The 16,155-nt window shown below is 42.1% G+C and overlaps 1 protein-coding gene across 2 annotated transcripts in view; it reads left to right on the forward strand.

Moving 5' to 3' along the window:
* Positions 1 to 16,155, forward strand: part of SREK1IP1 (SREK1 interacting protein 1) — a 94,406-nt gene that overhangs the window by 29,690 nt on the left and 48,561 nt on the right. For both annotated transcript variants that reach the window (XM_040340270.1, XM_040340278.1), the window contains exon 3: positions 3,996 to 4,142. In XM_040340270.1, the coding sequence (XP_040196204.1) occupies positions 3,996 to 4,142 (147 nt within the window). The remainder of the gene's footprint in view (positions 1 to 3,995; positions 4,143 to 16,155) is intronic.

A 16,155-nucleotide genomic window follows, 5' to 3' on the forward strand; every position in this document is an offset into this window, starting at 1 on the left:
AAGTATAGATTAAAACCAATTTTTCTAAAGAAGATGCAGCACAAGGTTTTTATCGATTTTGGGTGTATGATAAAAACTGTGCTAGGACAACTATTTATATGAGTCAAAGGAGTTCTTTCCCCCCAACTATTTTTATTACTTTCTGCAATAGCCAGGACTTTAGTGTTTTCAGTGTTCTAAAAGGGCAGTAATTGAACTATTCTGTTGCACCTTATGTTAATTTAAAAGTATATGTAATGCCAACATTTTTATTTGTATTTATTTTGTATAGGGTGGGGAGTGTTAAACCCAGTCAGGTCCTTATTGGGCCTTTACCCTTCTATATGTCCTGGTAACCATTTTGCAACCAGTAATGTGCACTTCAGAGTTTGATTATGGTCACATTAGGTCAATGATGTTACCCCCCCACCCCTTTTTGTTTGGTGCAAATATCATATCCTTTTGCAATTGGTATATCCTTTTGTATTGGCAATTTTCTCCCACAGTCAATACATTTTCAAGTTTTTTAGCTTATGTATAATCCCCCATTTTGTGGACTTTAATATTAGTTATACTCTTAAAGGGGTTGTAAAGGTAAAAAAAATCCCTAAATAGCTTCCTTTGCCTTAGTGCAGTCCTCCTTCACTTATCTCATCCTTTGATTTTGCTTTTAAATGTTCTCATTTCTTCTGAGAAATCCTCACTTCCTGTTCTTCTGTCTGTAACTCCACACAGTAATGTGAGGCTTTCTCCCTGGTGTGGAGTGTCATGCTCGCCCCCTCCCACAACAGGAGAGTCAGGACACCCACTAACACACAGCTCCTTTCTCTATCTGCAACATAGAGAGCGTCCTGACTCTCCTGTTGTCCAAGGGAGGGGGCGAGCACGACACTCCACACCAGGGAGAAAGCCTTGTATTACTGTGTGGAGTTACAGACAGAAGAACTGGAAGTGAGGATTTCTCAGAAGAAATAAGGACATTTAAAAGCAAAATCAAAGGATGAGGTAAGTGAAAGAGAACTGCACTAAGGTAAAGGAAGCTATGTAGGATTTTTTTTTTTACCTTTACAACCCCTTTAAGTCCTTCTCACCTGTAATCTATTATTAACATTAATGGGCATCGTGCTGAGAATATGTTGACAAACCATCTTTCTTTGAGAGCTACCAGATGACGCATTGAGCAGCTGGTGGCCTTCAATTCTAGCTGTCACTGACTTTTTCCAGTCCCCACAAACCACTAGTCGTGGTGGTATACCATCATGAGCATTACGACAGCTGTGACTACAGTTTCAAGGTGGCAGTGGGTATTTGTTTGATATTGTTTATGTCAGATTCAGCTGCAGTATTAAAAAATGTTTTTTAAATTGGAACTATACTCACCTGTTCTCCAGTTCTGTGATTCCTCCAGAGCTCCCCACCAACCACTGACCTCTTCAGCCCAGCGGCTTCCGGGTAACAATTCCATGTTACGGCCTTGCCGTGTGTGTGCGCATCTCCATTGCACAGCACAGACCAGCAGGAAAGGGAACCTAAATGCGGATGAGGCTCGGTATGTCTCTACCGCAGTTAAAATCCTGCCTGTCCACAGTTTTTTGTTTTTTCATTAAAGTTTTTAAAACTTGTAACATTATATAGGTATACATTAGTTGTATAACTAATTGTTAAGTAACCGATGCATATGGACACTGCTACATTTGGCCCCGGGCAGCTAGGCTTGCCATGTGTCACTGCTTGCTCACACCAGCCGCACACTATAATGAGCCATTTTACCAGGCTGGTGTTAGTTGTGTACAGGCAGTGAGGGCAGTGCCATGCATTGTTACTTTTTTTTTTCTCTCTCTACTATGTTCTTCATACATTACACATATTTGTATTTATTTTTACTCCTATGCTCTGTGAGAGAGCTGTTTTGCAGTGACCTGAGGTAGGGTTAGGTGTGTTGCAGAAAGTTTCAGTTAAAGCATATCAGACAAAGACAAATGTCTAATAGAGAGAATGATTATCCATCAAGATCAACCAGTAGCATTTAAAACAGAAAGAGGCCTGAGAATAATAAGCCTTTGTGCCCCTTAAATGGAAGAATTCCCAGACTCAAGATAGCCAGTCTGAGGGTGCGGTGAAGTAAAGGGTATGTTATGTTTGGTGTGATGATGATACGCCAGGCTTGGACTCCAGAAGCGCCTGCAGAGTGTTTTATCAGGTAGTTAATCCAAGGTTCCCAAATCTTTTTGAACTGTGGAATTTTATCATTGAGGAAGGTTGAGAGTTTCTCATTGATCATTATCCAGGGTAGCTTGGCCCATCGGGTATCACAGGGGAACGCTTCTGCATTTTTAAACAGCGGATGTGCAGAATAACACGGATCAGTGCACATGGTGGGAACTAACTTCATTTTTCATATCCATGTGTCTCATTGTGTTAATTTGGTCACAACCAACAGTCCAGGGTCAACCTATAACGGGGGTGCAACCTTCACATTGTAACAAGGCCTACAAAGTATATTGTGCCTTATGTTGTACACTCACCGACCCACTTTATTAGGAGCACCTGTTCAATTGCTTGGTAACACAAATTGCTAATCAGCCAATCACATGGCAGCAAGTCAATGGATTTGGCATCTAGACGTGTTGAAGACAACTTGCTGAAGTTCAAAGCAAGCATCAGAATGGGGAGGAAAGGGGTTTTCAGTGACATTGAACGTGGCGTGACAGACAGGCTGGTCTGAGTGTTTCAAAAACTGCTGATCTACTACTGGGATTTTCACACACAACCATCTCTTGAGTTTACAGAGAATGGTCCATAAAAGAAAATATCCAGTGAGTTGCAGTTGTGTGGACGAAAATGGCTTGTTGATGTCAAAGGAGAATGGGCAGACTGGATCAAGATGATAGAAAGGCAACAGTAACTAAAATAACCACTCGTTACAACCAAGGCATGCAGAATACCATCTCTGAACGCTCAACACATTGAACCTTGAAGCAGATGGGCTACAGCAGCAAAACACCACTCCGGGTGCAACTCCTGTCGGCTAAGAACAGGAAACTAAGGCTACAATTCGCACAGGCTCACCAATATTGGACAATAGAAGATTGGGAAAACGTTGCCTGGTCTGATGAGTCTCAATTTCAGCTGTGCCATTCAGATAGTTTGGACAACATGAAAGCATGGATGCATCATACCTTGTATCAACAGTTCAGGCTGATATTTTCTTATTTTCCCTTTAGTACAAATTGAGCATTGTTTAAATACCACGGCCTACCTGAGAATTGTTGCTGATCATGTCCATCCCTTTATGACTACAGTGTACCCATCTTCTGATGGCTCCTTCCAGCAGGATAATGCACCATGTCACAAAGCTCCAATCATCTCACCGCTGGTTTCTTGAACATGACAATGAGGTCACTGTAATACAATGGCCTCCACAGTCACCAGATCTCAATCCAATAGAGCACCTTTTGAGATGTGGTGGAACGGGAGATTGGCATCATGGATGTGCAGCAGACAAATCTGCAGTAACTGTGTGATGCCATCATGTCACTATGGACCGAAATCTCTGATGAATGTTTCTAACACCTCGTTGAATCTATTCCATGAAGAATTAAGGCCGTTCTGAAGGCAACCCAGCACTAGCAAGGTAGGTGTACCTAATAAAGTGGACGGTGAGGTCACATAAGGCAGTTGTTACACTGTAGGCCATCTTCCTGATCTTGGGGTTTAGCATTCCTCAGAACGCACTATTTCCAACAAACGCATACGCATTACACAAAACAACAATACACATTCTCTTCTGAGGAAATCTGATCACAGGGATATGCACATTATTTGAAAAATCATTTGTCTGGTAGATCCTATGCACAGTAATTATATGGACAGATTATAACTGCAATCCTTGTTTTTGGAAGTCGTTTCATAGATTGAGAAAATGTCTAGGTTCTCTGACTTTTATTCACTAATTGTAATAGTTTGAACCACAGGCAAGTATCTTACATTATGTCTTATGTGCTCCTCCTTTTCAGCTGGCCATCTTACGTTTGAGTGTAGAAACTTCCTTAGAGTGGACCCACAGCGAGATATCGTGTTAGATGTGAGCAGCACAAGCAGTGAGGACTCTGAGGAGGAGGACGAGATCCCAGCTAAACCACAACTTTCTGCAGATAAAAAAAGTAAGATCCTACTGTACCCGTGTGAATAGCTCCAAAGTTCTCCCTTGTGGTCTGTTTTCAGGCGTGATATCTGGGACCATCTCCTCATGGTTGCAACCCAGTTTAGTCTTTTGATCAGCAAAAGTTCTATATATCCCTGTGAAAAATACACTAGAGACATATATACAGGGCTTTTTTTCAGGGGGAACTCAGTACCACCACCTCTGGCTCAGACCCTTTGGTGCCCGCTCACCACAATCACTTGTAAACACAGAAGTCTAGTTTCTGTGTTTACAAGTGACAGCTCTGCACTCTGTAACCCCCCTGAACTCTGCACTCTGTATGTAATGCAATCCTGGTATTTAATGCACCTCTAAGACCCTTCTACTGTTTGTGAAATCTGAACGGGGCCGTGGTTGAGTTCCTGCACATATTTTCTGAGAAAAAAAGCTCTGCATATATGTGTTACTAAACACACAACAGTAAAATCAGCCTGTATATGCAGTAAAGCATGCTTGTTATACTCACTGTGTAACCTAAGGGGTTAATCCTCTGCATTGTGTAAAAAAGGCTGTTTGATCCTGTCTCATCTGATCCTCCCCTTCTTCCACTGTCCCCAATCCATCCCCAGATAGTATGGAACCCTGGGGCCACTCTGCACATTCTCAGTTTTATTTTTATTGCTGGAGAGTTTTTATTTTTGTTTGGGGGGTACATGTGATCAGTACAGGGCCAATCGGCACTGTCCAGACAGAGGGTTAAGGGTCACGCAGCCTCAGAGGAGAATGAAAACTCCTCCTGCAAGTGTTAACCAGTGCTCAGCCGGACACTGATAGAAGTTACAAGACTGCTTTGTACTGCTGATGAGAAAAGGTATTTTCCAAGCAATGGAACAGGTGGGTGTACCTAATAAAGTGGCGTGTGTGTGTGTGTGTGTGTATGTGTATATATATAATTAGCATGTGTATGTAGCGCCGAGTAAATAGATACATATCATATCACGCTTTAAAATTATGCACGCTTGTGGAGGTGCGAAAGACTACGATACTTAAAAACACTTATAACACAAATATTTAAAGTTTAGAGTTACAAAGGAGATTTAGAACTAGAATGATTGCTTTTGCTATTACATTCGTGACTATACCTCACGTGTGGTGTGAACTCTTACATATGTGTGCGTGACCTACGTATGCGTTTACCTCTGCAAGCACAGGGGACGGGGGGGTGTTTTTGATTAAAAATAATACATTTTTTAATTAAATTAAAAAAAAATCACTGTCTCTTTCCGCTGCCTGTAAATGCAATCCAGCAGCTAATTGGCGGCTAGGATTGCTTTTACTTTGTAGAGCTTTGCCTGCTCTAAAAAAAATAAAACCGGGGTTATGACTGACATCTGCAGTCATAACCCCGGTATAACCACTTGCAGTCAAGCACATACATGTACATGATTTGGCAGAAAGTGGATAAACTATTTTTAAAACTTTGTCTGTACAATATCATAAGAACACAACTATTTTAGGGCGGTATATGTCTCTATTACTACTTTTAATCATTTATAGCATAGCTGAGGCTGACAACAAATGAGCTATTTATCCATGTAACGGCTAGCCAGCTAGGGAGAGGGTCTCAGCCGTTGGAGAAGTCCTTTTCCCTGGCAAGCTGCGATATACAAGTACCGCCGGTATCCCCATCCAATAGATCCAGAGAGAGAGAAAGAGTTCCCCTTCACGAACGAGACAAGGCTACGTTGAAGGGTCAAACAAGACTGACTTTATTTGCACATTTCACCTCGCTTATATGTGGTTACAAAAACTTACATGAACAATGACACTCTCCGCCCCCCCTTCACACAGATACTTTGAAATATTGACATCTCCTTGAATCAATCAGTCTCTAGACGTTCGGCTCCAACCTTATATTTAACATGACTTGATCAGACAATAGAATTCAATTAACCTTTAAAACAATTATACACTCCCACATAACAGCCTCCGTATGCTGAGGGGATTAACTACACAAAGGAGAGCCCATTAGCTATGCAAAGGGAATATTAGCATTCAGCAGTGAAAAAGTCCCTTGTATAATTAACCCTTTGAGCTCAGAATACAATGTGGTAAATCCAATTGTAACGAGCCATGCAGTTCTTTGTAGACCTCACTGTAGGAGTATTATAGGATGTCCAGGCAGAATAGTTCATAGGTCCGTTACACTGCTCCCCTTTTGTGGAACACTCCGGCAGACCCAGATTGATCCTTTTCAGGTCAACTTGGGGATGACCGATCTGCTGTTAGGGTAAAAGTTCAGTTTGCCTGGACAGTCCGTCGGCATTCCCATTGGCTTACCAGGTCGGTAGCTGATGGTGACGGTGAATAATAGAATTCAGTTCTGGAACAGTCACTTGCTTTGCTCTCTCAATGGCTCCCAAAACCTGTTGCTGATGCTCTTGGGACAGATACGGCACCACCTGGATGCAAATCCCATTTAATCTTTTGACAATTTCCGCCTGTTTGTGCATTTCAATGTTCAAGCCCCGGGACATCTCATAATACATGACATAGTGTCGTTGCATCTCTGATTTCTCACTGGCCAACTTGTCACATTCCCATTTTAGACTGTGATATTGTGCCGGATCTACAGTACATGTCGGGGAAGGTAGTCTTACCCGGGTCTCAGCAGCAAGCGAGTTGATTCCAGCAACGCGGGTGGTCACGGGACAAGCGGCAGCAGGTGTAGGTAAATAAGCCGAAGTCAGAGGGCCAATGTCGTTGCCCAGCACCACCTCGGCAGGTAGGTTGTCCATGATACCAACTGTGGTCTTTCCTGACCCGGCTCCCCAGTCTAAGTGCACCCGGGCGGTGGGTACGCGAAATTCAGCACCCCCTGCGACCCGGACGGCAACTGTGCGAGTGGACACGTTCTCTGGCTTTACCAGATGTTTTTGAATCAGAGTGATAGTAGTCCCGGAATCTCTTAGGCCTTGTGCTACTTGTCCATTCACCCGTACCTCCTGATGGTGATGCTGACGGTTATCCGGAGAGGCAGCTTGTATTGGGTCTGCTTCATACCAAATTCCCAGACATTCCTCCGGGCCCCCCTCGGTCTCTAGGCAGTGGACTGCAGAGGGACGTGATGGAGTGACCTCTGTGTTGGGTGTTGTGCGTCTCCAGTTGTTATTTGTAGTTCTCAAAGGGCAATAACGAGCAATATGTCCCGTGTCGCTGCAGTGATGGCACGTCACCCTAGGCGAATCCCAGGGATAGTTGCTAGGCCCCTGAGGACTTGGTGGGACTGGATCCCGAAACTCTGGGCGTGGGGTGACGGTTGGAGTACGCGGTTCTACCTTCTGAGCCAGCCGGGTAGTACCCTGGCTTACTTTCCTTGTCTCCGCGTACTCATCTGCTAGCCGAGCCGCCTCGTTTAAGTTAGCGGGACGGCGATCTCGTACTCAGTCTTGTATGTCTGCGGCCAGGTCTTGGAAGAAATGTTCCATTAGGAACAGCTGCAATACTTCCTCCCCGGTGTTGGCCTTGCACCCTTGGACCCAAAGGGATGCCACCCTTTGTAACTGGTTGGCCCATTCCATGTGGGAGTCCACAGCCTTCTTCTTGGACTCCCGGAAGCGCCGGCTGTAGGCTTCTGGCGTTACGGCATATCGGGTTAGCAGCGCCTTTTTAACTTGCTGATATTGTAAAATATCCTCTGGAGCGAGAGCCCGAAAGGCTTCGTTGGCTTTGCCCGACACTTTCCCAGACAAAATAGTGACCCATTGGTCTGGTGGTACCTGGTGTAGTGAGCACTGCCTCTCAAAATCCGCCAAATATCCATCGATTTCCTCCTCACTTTCTACAAAAGCTTTAAATGCAGTGAACGGTATTTTCTTTCCTGTAGCCACGGGTGGGGGGGTAGGAACTGCATGTGTAATGGTCTGTCTTGCTCTTACCAGTTCCAGTTCTTGTCCCCTCTTCATTTGTATCTCCTCCCTTTCTTCCTGGAACAGCTGGTTGATTAGTTCCACGGACGTTTCTGGATACAAGGATAATCTCTGCTGTACAATCCCAGTAATTACATCTTCCTTGTTGACAGGTCCATGGATCCATCCATTTCGTCCAGCTCCAGCAGGTCAGCTATCAGCTCCCTCCGTGGTCTGTTGCTGGCGCTCCTACCACGACTCTCCAATAGATCTTTTAGTGTGGATCTTTTCAGCCTGGCGTACTGCGACTCCATTCAGCACTTGCTCTTTGGATAAAAGGACCATCCCAGTGCTGCCAACCAATGTAACGGCTACCCAGCTAGGGAGAGGGTCTCAGCCGTTGGAGAAGTCCTTTTCCCTGGCAAGCTGCGATATGCTAGTACCGCCGGTATCCCCATCCAATAGATCCAGAGAGAGAAAGAGTTCCCCTTCACGAACGAGACAAGGCTACGTTGAAGGGTCAAACAAGACTGACTTTATTTGCACATTTCACCTCGCTTATATGTAGTTACAAAAACTTACATGAACAATGACACTCTCCGCCCCCCCTTCACACAGATACTTTGAAATATTGACATCTCCTTGAATCAATCAGTCTCTAGACGTTCGGCTCCAACCTTATATTTAACATGACTTGATCAGACAATAGAATTTAATTAACCTTTAAAACAATTATACACTCCCACATAACAGCCTCCGTATGCTGAGGGGATTAACTACACAAAGGAGAGTCCATTAGCTATGCAAAGGGAATATTAGCATTCAGCAGTGAAAAAGTCCCTTGTATAATTAACCCTTTGAGCTCAGAATACAATGTGGTAAATCCAATTGTAACGAGCCATGCAGTTCTTTGTAGACCTCACTGTAGGAGTATTATAGGATGTCCAGGCAGAATAGTTCATAAGTCCGTTACAATCCAATTTTAACATTTCGTAGGATAACTCATCCATTTCTGACCTCTAGGAGGGCTGATAACTAGAGTCTCTGTGATCAGAGCTGTACATGCTTGTCACCATAAGGCAGGCACCACGGTGCCCCAGCTTACTCATGTAAGGGCAAAGGAGATATTTTCCCACATACAGTATGTCCATCCTGGATATGTGCACACCGGATTGAGTAATTTATAGTGCAATATTGTGGGGGCTCTAAACAAATATGTGAGCAGATTTTAAAGTCCTGCACGCCCATGGAAGAAAACTTTTTTTTTTTTTATTGGAACTTTCCATGGAAGCCCTATGAAAGTAGACCTTTATACAACAGAAGTGTTGTGGGCACACAACACTAGACCAACATCACTTTCAAGCCACGTGGTGGTTCCCAGGGCTGCAATTGCTCCATCACTCCTACCGAACTAGGATCTCTGTAAACAGTATGAACTGGTTTAAACCATGCTTGGCTTGCGAAGTCCTGTTTTCTCAAATAATCCCTTTTTTTTTTAAACGTAACCGTTGTATAGATTATCAGTAAAATTTTAAATTATTTTGTCTAATTCCAAATTGTGCAATGTATTTCAAAACTAATAATGATCCCATTACAAGTGAATTTTCAGTTCTCTTAAACATTTCCTTAAATGGTAATCTATTAATTACACTTGCTTCACAATTGTAGCTACCACATTAGAAGTTTTATTTATAAATTATAATTTTTTTTTATAATTTCCTTTTTAACAGCTGCCTCATTTTTCTAATTACCTTTTTGATAAAACATTTAATAAAACCACTTTATCAATTCTGTAACTCCTGAGACATTCATTGTATAAATTAGTATCCTGGTGAGAATTACATTTCTGCTATGCTCAATTTTCTTTTGCAATCTCAGCAGTTGAACAACTTAAATAGATTACATTTTTTTTAAATACATCAGGTGTTTGTATTCCCAATGCTTCCTCAAGACTTTGCCGATTGGCAGTATATCCATTATTCTGATGTTTTAAAAATTTGTTGTAAGTTCTTCTTCTTCTTTCTTCTTCTTTCTTTCTTCTTTCTTCTTCTTTCTTTTTTCTTCTTCTTTCTTCTTTCTTCTTCTTCTTCTTCTTCTTCTTCTTCTTCTTCTTCCTTCTTCCTTCTTTCTTCTTTCTTCTTTCTTCTTTCTTCTTTCTTCTTTCTTCTTTCTTCTTTCTTCTTTCTTCTTTCTTCTTTCTTCTTCCTTCTTTTTTCTTCTTCTTTTTTTTTCTTCTTTTTTTTTTTTCTTTTTTTTTTTTCTTTTTTTTTTTTCTTTTTTTTTCTTCTTTTTTCTTCTTCTTTTTTCTTCTTCTGTGTAAGACGCACCTAAAAGCCAGGTACCCAACATACCTATAAATATGCTGCTTTTTGACTGATTTTTAGCTCCTTAAAGGGCCCAGAAGATCCCCAGCTCTATAGTACCCCTGTTCAGTAGACCCCCCTGCTAAGTAGTAACACCCAGTTCTGCTGATCCTCGATCACCCCCCACTATATTGCTCCCATGGCTAGTTTCTCCTGCTCCAGTTTCTCTCTCCCTACTCACCTTCCACTATAGCATTCCCATGTTACTACACATGTGTGTCATCAGCTAGTTGCTCCAGTCCGGACCCCGCTCACCTGCACACCAGATTTGACGTCTGAACAGACACTTCCAGATTATAGCCACATGAACTGGAAGTGACTGCTAAAGACATCTTTCCAGTTTGCGCATTGGTTTACCAGTGCATCCTGGGATATCTTGTACCTTCAAGAAGCTAAAGCTGTATTAAAGCCTTTTAAAAGCTGCAGGTGCTGTAAGTAAGCTTTGTCATAGACTTCTATGGAGGCTTTGAAGCACCAAGAAGGTAGAGTTTTTGAAGAAAAGCCAACGGGACTGTAAGCTTACCATACTATTTGGTGACAGATGCTTTGATTGGCATTCAGAGTGCTTTAAAAAAATTATGTACAATGCCACATTTTAAAGCAAGTGTAAACGAGACCTAAAGGCCAAGTTCTTTTTTGGAACATGTTCCATCTGTATTTTGGCCAACATGAATGGGCTGAAATCGCAATGCACAGAACTACATGTGAATTTCAGAAGAACGAACAACGCATTCCTATGTGATTCCCAGTGTGAACTGGCCCTTATAGAATGTTTGCTTATTCTGGCCATTTTTGATGAAATGGTTTGGAAATGTTCTTATCTTTGTAAGCCTCTCCATGACCCTAGCCAACATTCCCATATCGAACCAACTTGACTATAGATTTACAGGACGGGCTTAGTTGCATAAGGGAGCGGGCACAGAACAACATGGACAGAAATTTAAGGCTCACTTGGATCTAAGATGCTCCCAGGACACAGGATTCATTTCAAAGACTAACACAGGTACTTTTAGGCATCGCAAATGCAGCATTTTTAGCACTGTTGTTGCATTATAAACATTTTAAATCAGGTTAGGGTAACTTTAATGGCGTATACACCCAGGTATCTTTGTATTTTATTTCTTGCAAGTTGATAAAAGCACTTGTACTTTGTAGTGGGGCTCAGAGAATCTATCAGGTGCAGAAAAAAAAAGCAGGGAGCTCCTAAGTTAATGCAGACATATGAGGACACATAGTTAAAACATGAACTGCATCACAGAAAACTGGTAACTTAAGTTCTACTATAAAACCCAACTTCTGGGTGCTTTTAACCCCTTGCCGACCAGCCGCCGTCATTATACGGCAGCAGGTCGGCACGAGCCGTCGTAGCTGTACGTTGGCTACTTTAAGTGGGATAGCGGGCGTGCCCGCTGAACTGTGGGGTGCCTATGCTTGTGGCCGTGATTTACGATGACCACCGGCCAGGTGTGATCGTGGGCACAAGAGGCAGAACAGGGACGTGTGTGTACGCACACATTCCAGTAGTTCTGTGAGGAGAGAGATCTGAGTTCCCACTAGCTGGGAACCACAATCTGTCATCTCCTATAGTCAGTCCCCTCCCCCCACAGTTAGAACACACACTGGGGAACACCGTTAACCCCTAGATCACCCCCTAGTGTTAACCCCTTCCCTGGTAGTGACATTTACACAGTAATCAGTGCATTTTTATCGCAGATCACCGCCATTACTATTAAATAATAATAAAATGTAATAAATCTATCCCCCATTTAGTAGACGATATAACTTTTGTGCAAACCAATCAATATATGCTTACTGCAGTTATTACCAAAAATATGTAGAAGAATACATATCGGCCTAAACTGAGTAACAAATTAACTTTTTGTCAGTAAATTTAACATGGGGAAAAAAGTGGTTGCATTCACAACAAAAGGTGTTTGTATGTCGTAACTTTCAACTAAAGTTTTTTTCCCGCCTCATTTAAGGATAGTGTGCTTTCTCATCTTGCTGGGTAAAGTATGTTGCTCGTACCCAAATAGAAGGTGCTTTCACATCAAATCCAAGATAGTTAGTTCCTTTATTTTCAGCTGTTAGTACTTGCATTTAGCACCCCTACAGTAAAGTAGCATTGAACATTCTTTGGAAATGATGTGACATTTTAGACATTTGCCATTTGTATTATTTAAAGTGGATGGTTGCAGATCTCTCTCTGCGTGGCACCTCTAAATTGTCACTGCTAACAAGCTCACTTGAAATGTAACAGCTCTATTATGTTAATGCTACAACAAAAAAAACTCAACTGCTGGTATTGGAAATGACAGATTGGCTGTTCTATCTGTGCTCCTATAATTGTGTAGTTTCTGCGATTTCACAGAAAGCATTGATTGTTTCATTCTATTTTAGATGCAATTTACTGACATACACACTTTCACTTAATGGGAGCGTGCTACACTTTATTTGTACACTTTCTAGAAACAAATGCACTGTAATGTGGAAATGCTGTATAAGAAGTGTCTGTTTTTAGATATATCTATGTATTCTTGGGTATTTTACTTTCCAGGCCCCTAAAATTGTGAATTCTACTGTTTTATGAAATCTGTGAATTTATAACTTTGCTGAACACAGTAGTTGGGCTTATTATAAACTCAGATTGTGCAGTCTTCATCAAACTTGTTCAGTTAAAGCAGATTTAGACTTCAACTCAATGCCATTCATTTTGCTAAAACAATGTTATAAATAGCTGACTTTTCTTTTTCCTTTTTTTTTTTCTTTTTTTTTTGTCCTTTTTTTGCAGCTCAGTATTGATCTCATCTAGCCTCATTAACCACTTCAATACCAGAGGCACCTTTCTGCCCAGGCTAGTTTTCGTTTCAAAGATTTTATTGACATTTTCGAATTATAAGTGCATTCAAACATACAGATGCATAGAAAGAATATAGGATAATTAATAGGGAAACAATATATGAGTGCATATATTTAAACGAATAAATCTATATTTATAATATGCATTTAACAGGTTGCAAACTATAAATGAGAATAATACAAAGGAGGGATTAATAAGGGGAGGAAAGAAATAGAGAGAGAGAAGAAAAAAAAAGGGGGGGGGTAGAAGTGGGCAACATAAAGAGATAATCTAAAAATAACAAGTCATACAGAGTTATCATATTGATTTTGGAAATCTGCCCGGGCTAGTTTTTAGCTTTCAGCACTGTCACAACTTGCGGTCATGCTACACTGTACCCAAACAATTTTTTTATCATTTTGTTCCAACAAATAGATTTCTTTTAATGGTATTTGATCACTGCTGGGGTATTTATTTTTTGCGCAACAAATAAAACAATACCAAAAATGTTGACTTAGAAGTACGTTTTTTCCTTCATTCATGGGCACTGATGAGGCTGCACTGACGGGCACTGATAAGGCAGCACTGAGGAGCACCAATGAGGTGGCCCTGGTATGCAGCACTGATAGGTGGTACTGATGGGCATCACTGATGAGGAGACATCGGGCACAATTTGTGGGCATTGATTTGCACTGTGTGGCATCCCTGGTGCCCATAGGTGGCATACCTGGTCATCCACCAGGGGTGGCCATCCCTGGTAGTCCAGTTTGAGCACCCCCTGGGGGGCTGCACTGACTCCCCCCCCCCCCCCCCCCCCCATCAGACCTGTCTTTAAGACGCGAGTGAGGAAAAGCCGATACATGGCTTTTCCTGTTTGCACTGTTATCAGCTGTGATTGGACATGGCTGATCACGTGGTAAAGAGCCTCCGTCGAAAGCTCTTTACCAAGATCGTTGTAGTGGTGTGTCAGACTGACACACCGCACCACCAATCGTCGCACTGAGCAAGTGCCGGCAGTTATCCTGAAAGACTTCATATGAGGTCCAGTCAGGATAACTGAACCACTAGCAAAATAACGGCCGGGCGGGAAGTGGTTAAGTCACTTCCTGTCTACATGTATGCGCTCCAGCGATGGCTACTGGCATTGCTCAGGGTGGGTTCCCTGATGGTGACAATGTTGGAACATGATTGCACAATGAGCGTTGGCATGACCACTTGTCCACCAGAAGTATATATGACAGGGTGACCACGTAGGAGAGCAATTGGTGAAAAGCGTTTTTGGCCTATAATAGGAAATACCTGAACAAGAACCTTCGTGGCCTCCCAACTTTTTATTTGAAAGAAAAAGCTGCAAATTTATAAAGAATGAAAATTTATTTTGAAATTACAATAACTCAAAGAATACATGAGATTTTAGTGATGGGGTTTATTTCTAATATGGTTGACCACTGGGCACTTAAACCCCCTTCCTAACCAGACCAATTTTCAGCTTTCGGTGCTCACATTTTGAATGACAATTACTCAGTCATACAACATTGTACCCATATGAAATTGTTGTCCTTTTTTTCACACAAATCGAGATTTCTTTTGGTGGTATTTAACCACTTAAGTACCGCCTCCTGCAGATATACGTCGGCAGAATAGCACGGCTGGGCAAAAGCACGTACCTGTACGTCCTCTTTAAGTGCCCAGCCGTGGGTCGCGCGCGCATTTCTGAATCTCTGTGACCGTGGACCAGCGGACCCGATCGCAGCTGGAGTCCCGCGATCGGTCCCCGGAGCTGAAGAACGGGGAGAGCTGTGTGTAAACACACCTTCCCCGTTCTTCACTGTGGCACTGTCGGTGATCGTCTGTTCTGATATAGGGAACGACGATCACTGACGTCACACGTCCAGCCCCGCCCCCCTACAGTTAGAAACACAGATAAGGTCACACTTAACCCCTTCAGCGCCCCCTAGTGGTTAACTCCCAAACTGCAATTGTCATTTTCACAGTAAACAATGAATTTTAAATGCACTTTTTGCTGTGAAAATGACAATGGTCCCAAAAATGTGTCAAAATTGTCCAATGTGTCCGCCATAATGTTGCAGTCACGGAAAAAAAAACGCTGATCGCTGCCATTAGTAGTAAAAAAAAAAATTATAAAAATGCAAGAAAACTATCCCCTATTTTGTAAACGCTATAAATTTTGCGCAAACCAATCGATAAGCGCTTATTGCGATATTTTTGGTAAAAAAAAAAAAGTAGAAGAATACATATCGGCCTAAACTGAGGAAAAAATAGTTTTTTTCAATATTTTTGGGGGATATATATAATAGCGTAAAGTAAAAAATTAGGGCTGTTACTGATTACAATTTTTGTGTTCGATTAATCGTTTTTTTTTTTTTTTTTTTTTTATCGATTAATCAACGAATTTCGATTAATTATAATGCACATACAGATGCAACTACTTTTAGCTGATCTCCTTGCAGGCTGATTCCCAGTGCAGCTACCAACCACTGGAAAAATGGATAGCAGGATACAAAAAACACAAAGGCCGCGCTCGATGGGAATAGCATTAAAACTTTTGTAGTCTTCAAGTAGGTAACAAAATAAATATTGCACTGGAGATAAAATCGATGTAGCTACATAAACTGTAAAAATGATGCGATTAATACCAAATGGTAGCAAAAGCAGTCATAAAAACATGTAGCCAAGTATGATACTGGTATAAACGTGTACAATGATACCACTGCTGAATCCAGATGAGGAGGGGTTAACATCAGTCCGTCGGCATGTAGATGTCCTGTGAAGGGAACTATCACACCTCCCAGTGGACGGCTGTAGAATCCCAGGTTGATAGATGGAAGTGTAACAGCCCAGATAGTAAGGTCCCGCCAGCATACAGATATGAAGGCACAGCAAAGGAGCCCTTCAGATGGA

Source organism: Rana temporaria, chromosome 1, assembly GCF_905171775.1.
Source record: "Rana temporaria chromosome 1, aRanTem1.1, whole genome shotgun sequence".
Classification (NCBI taxonomy): domain Eukaryota; kingdom Metazoa; phylum Chordata; class Amphibia; order Anura; family Ranidae; genus Rana; species Rana temporaria.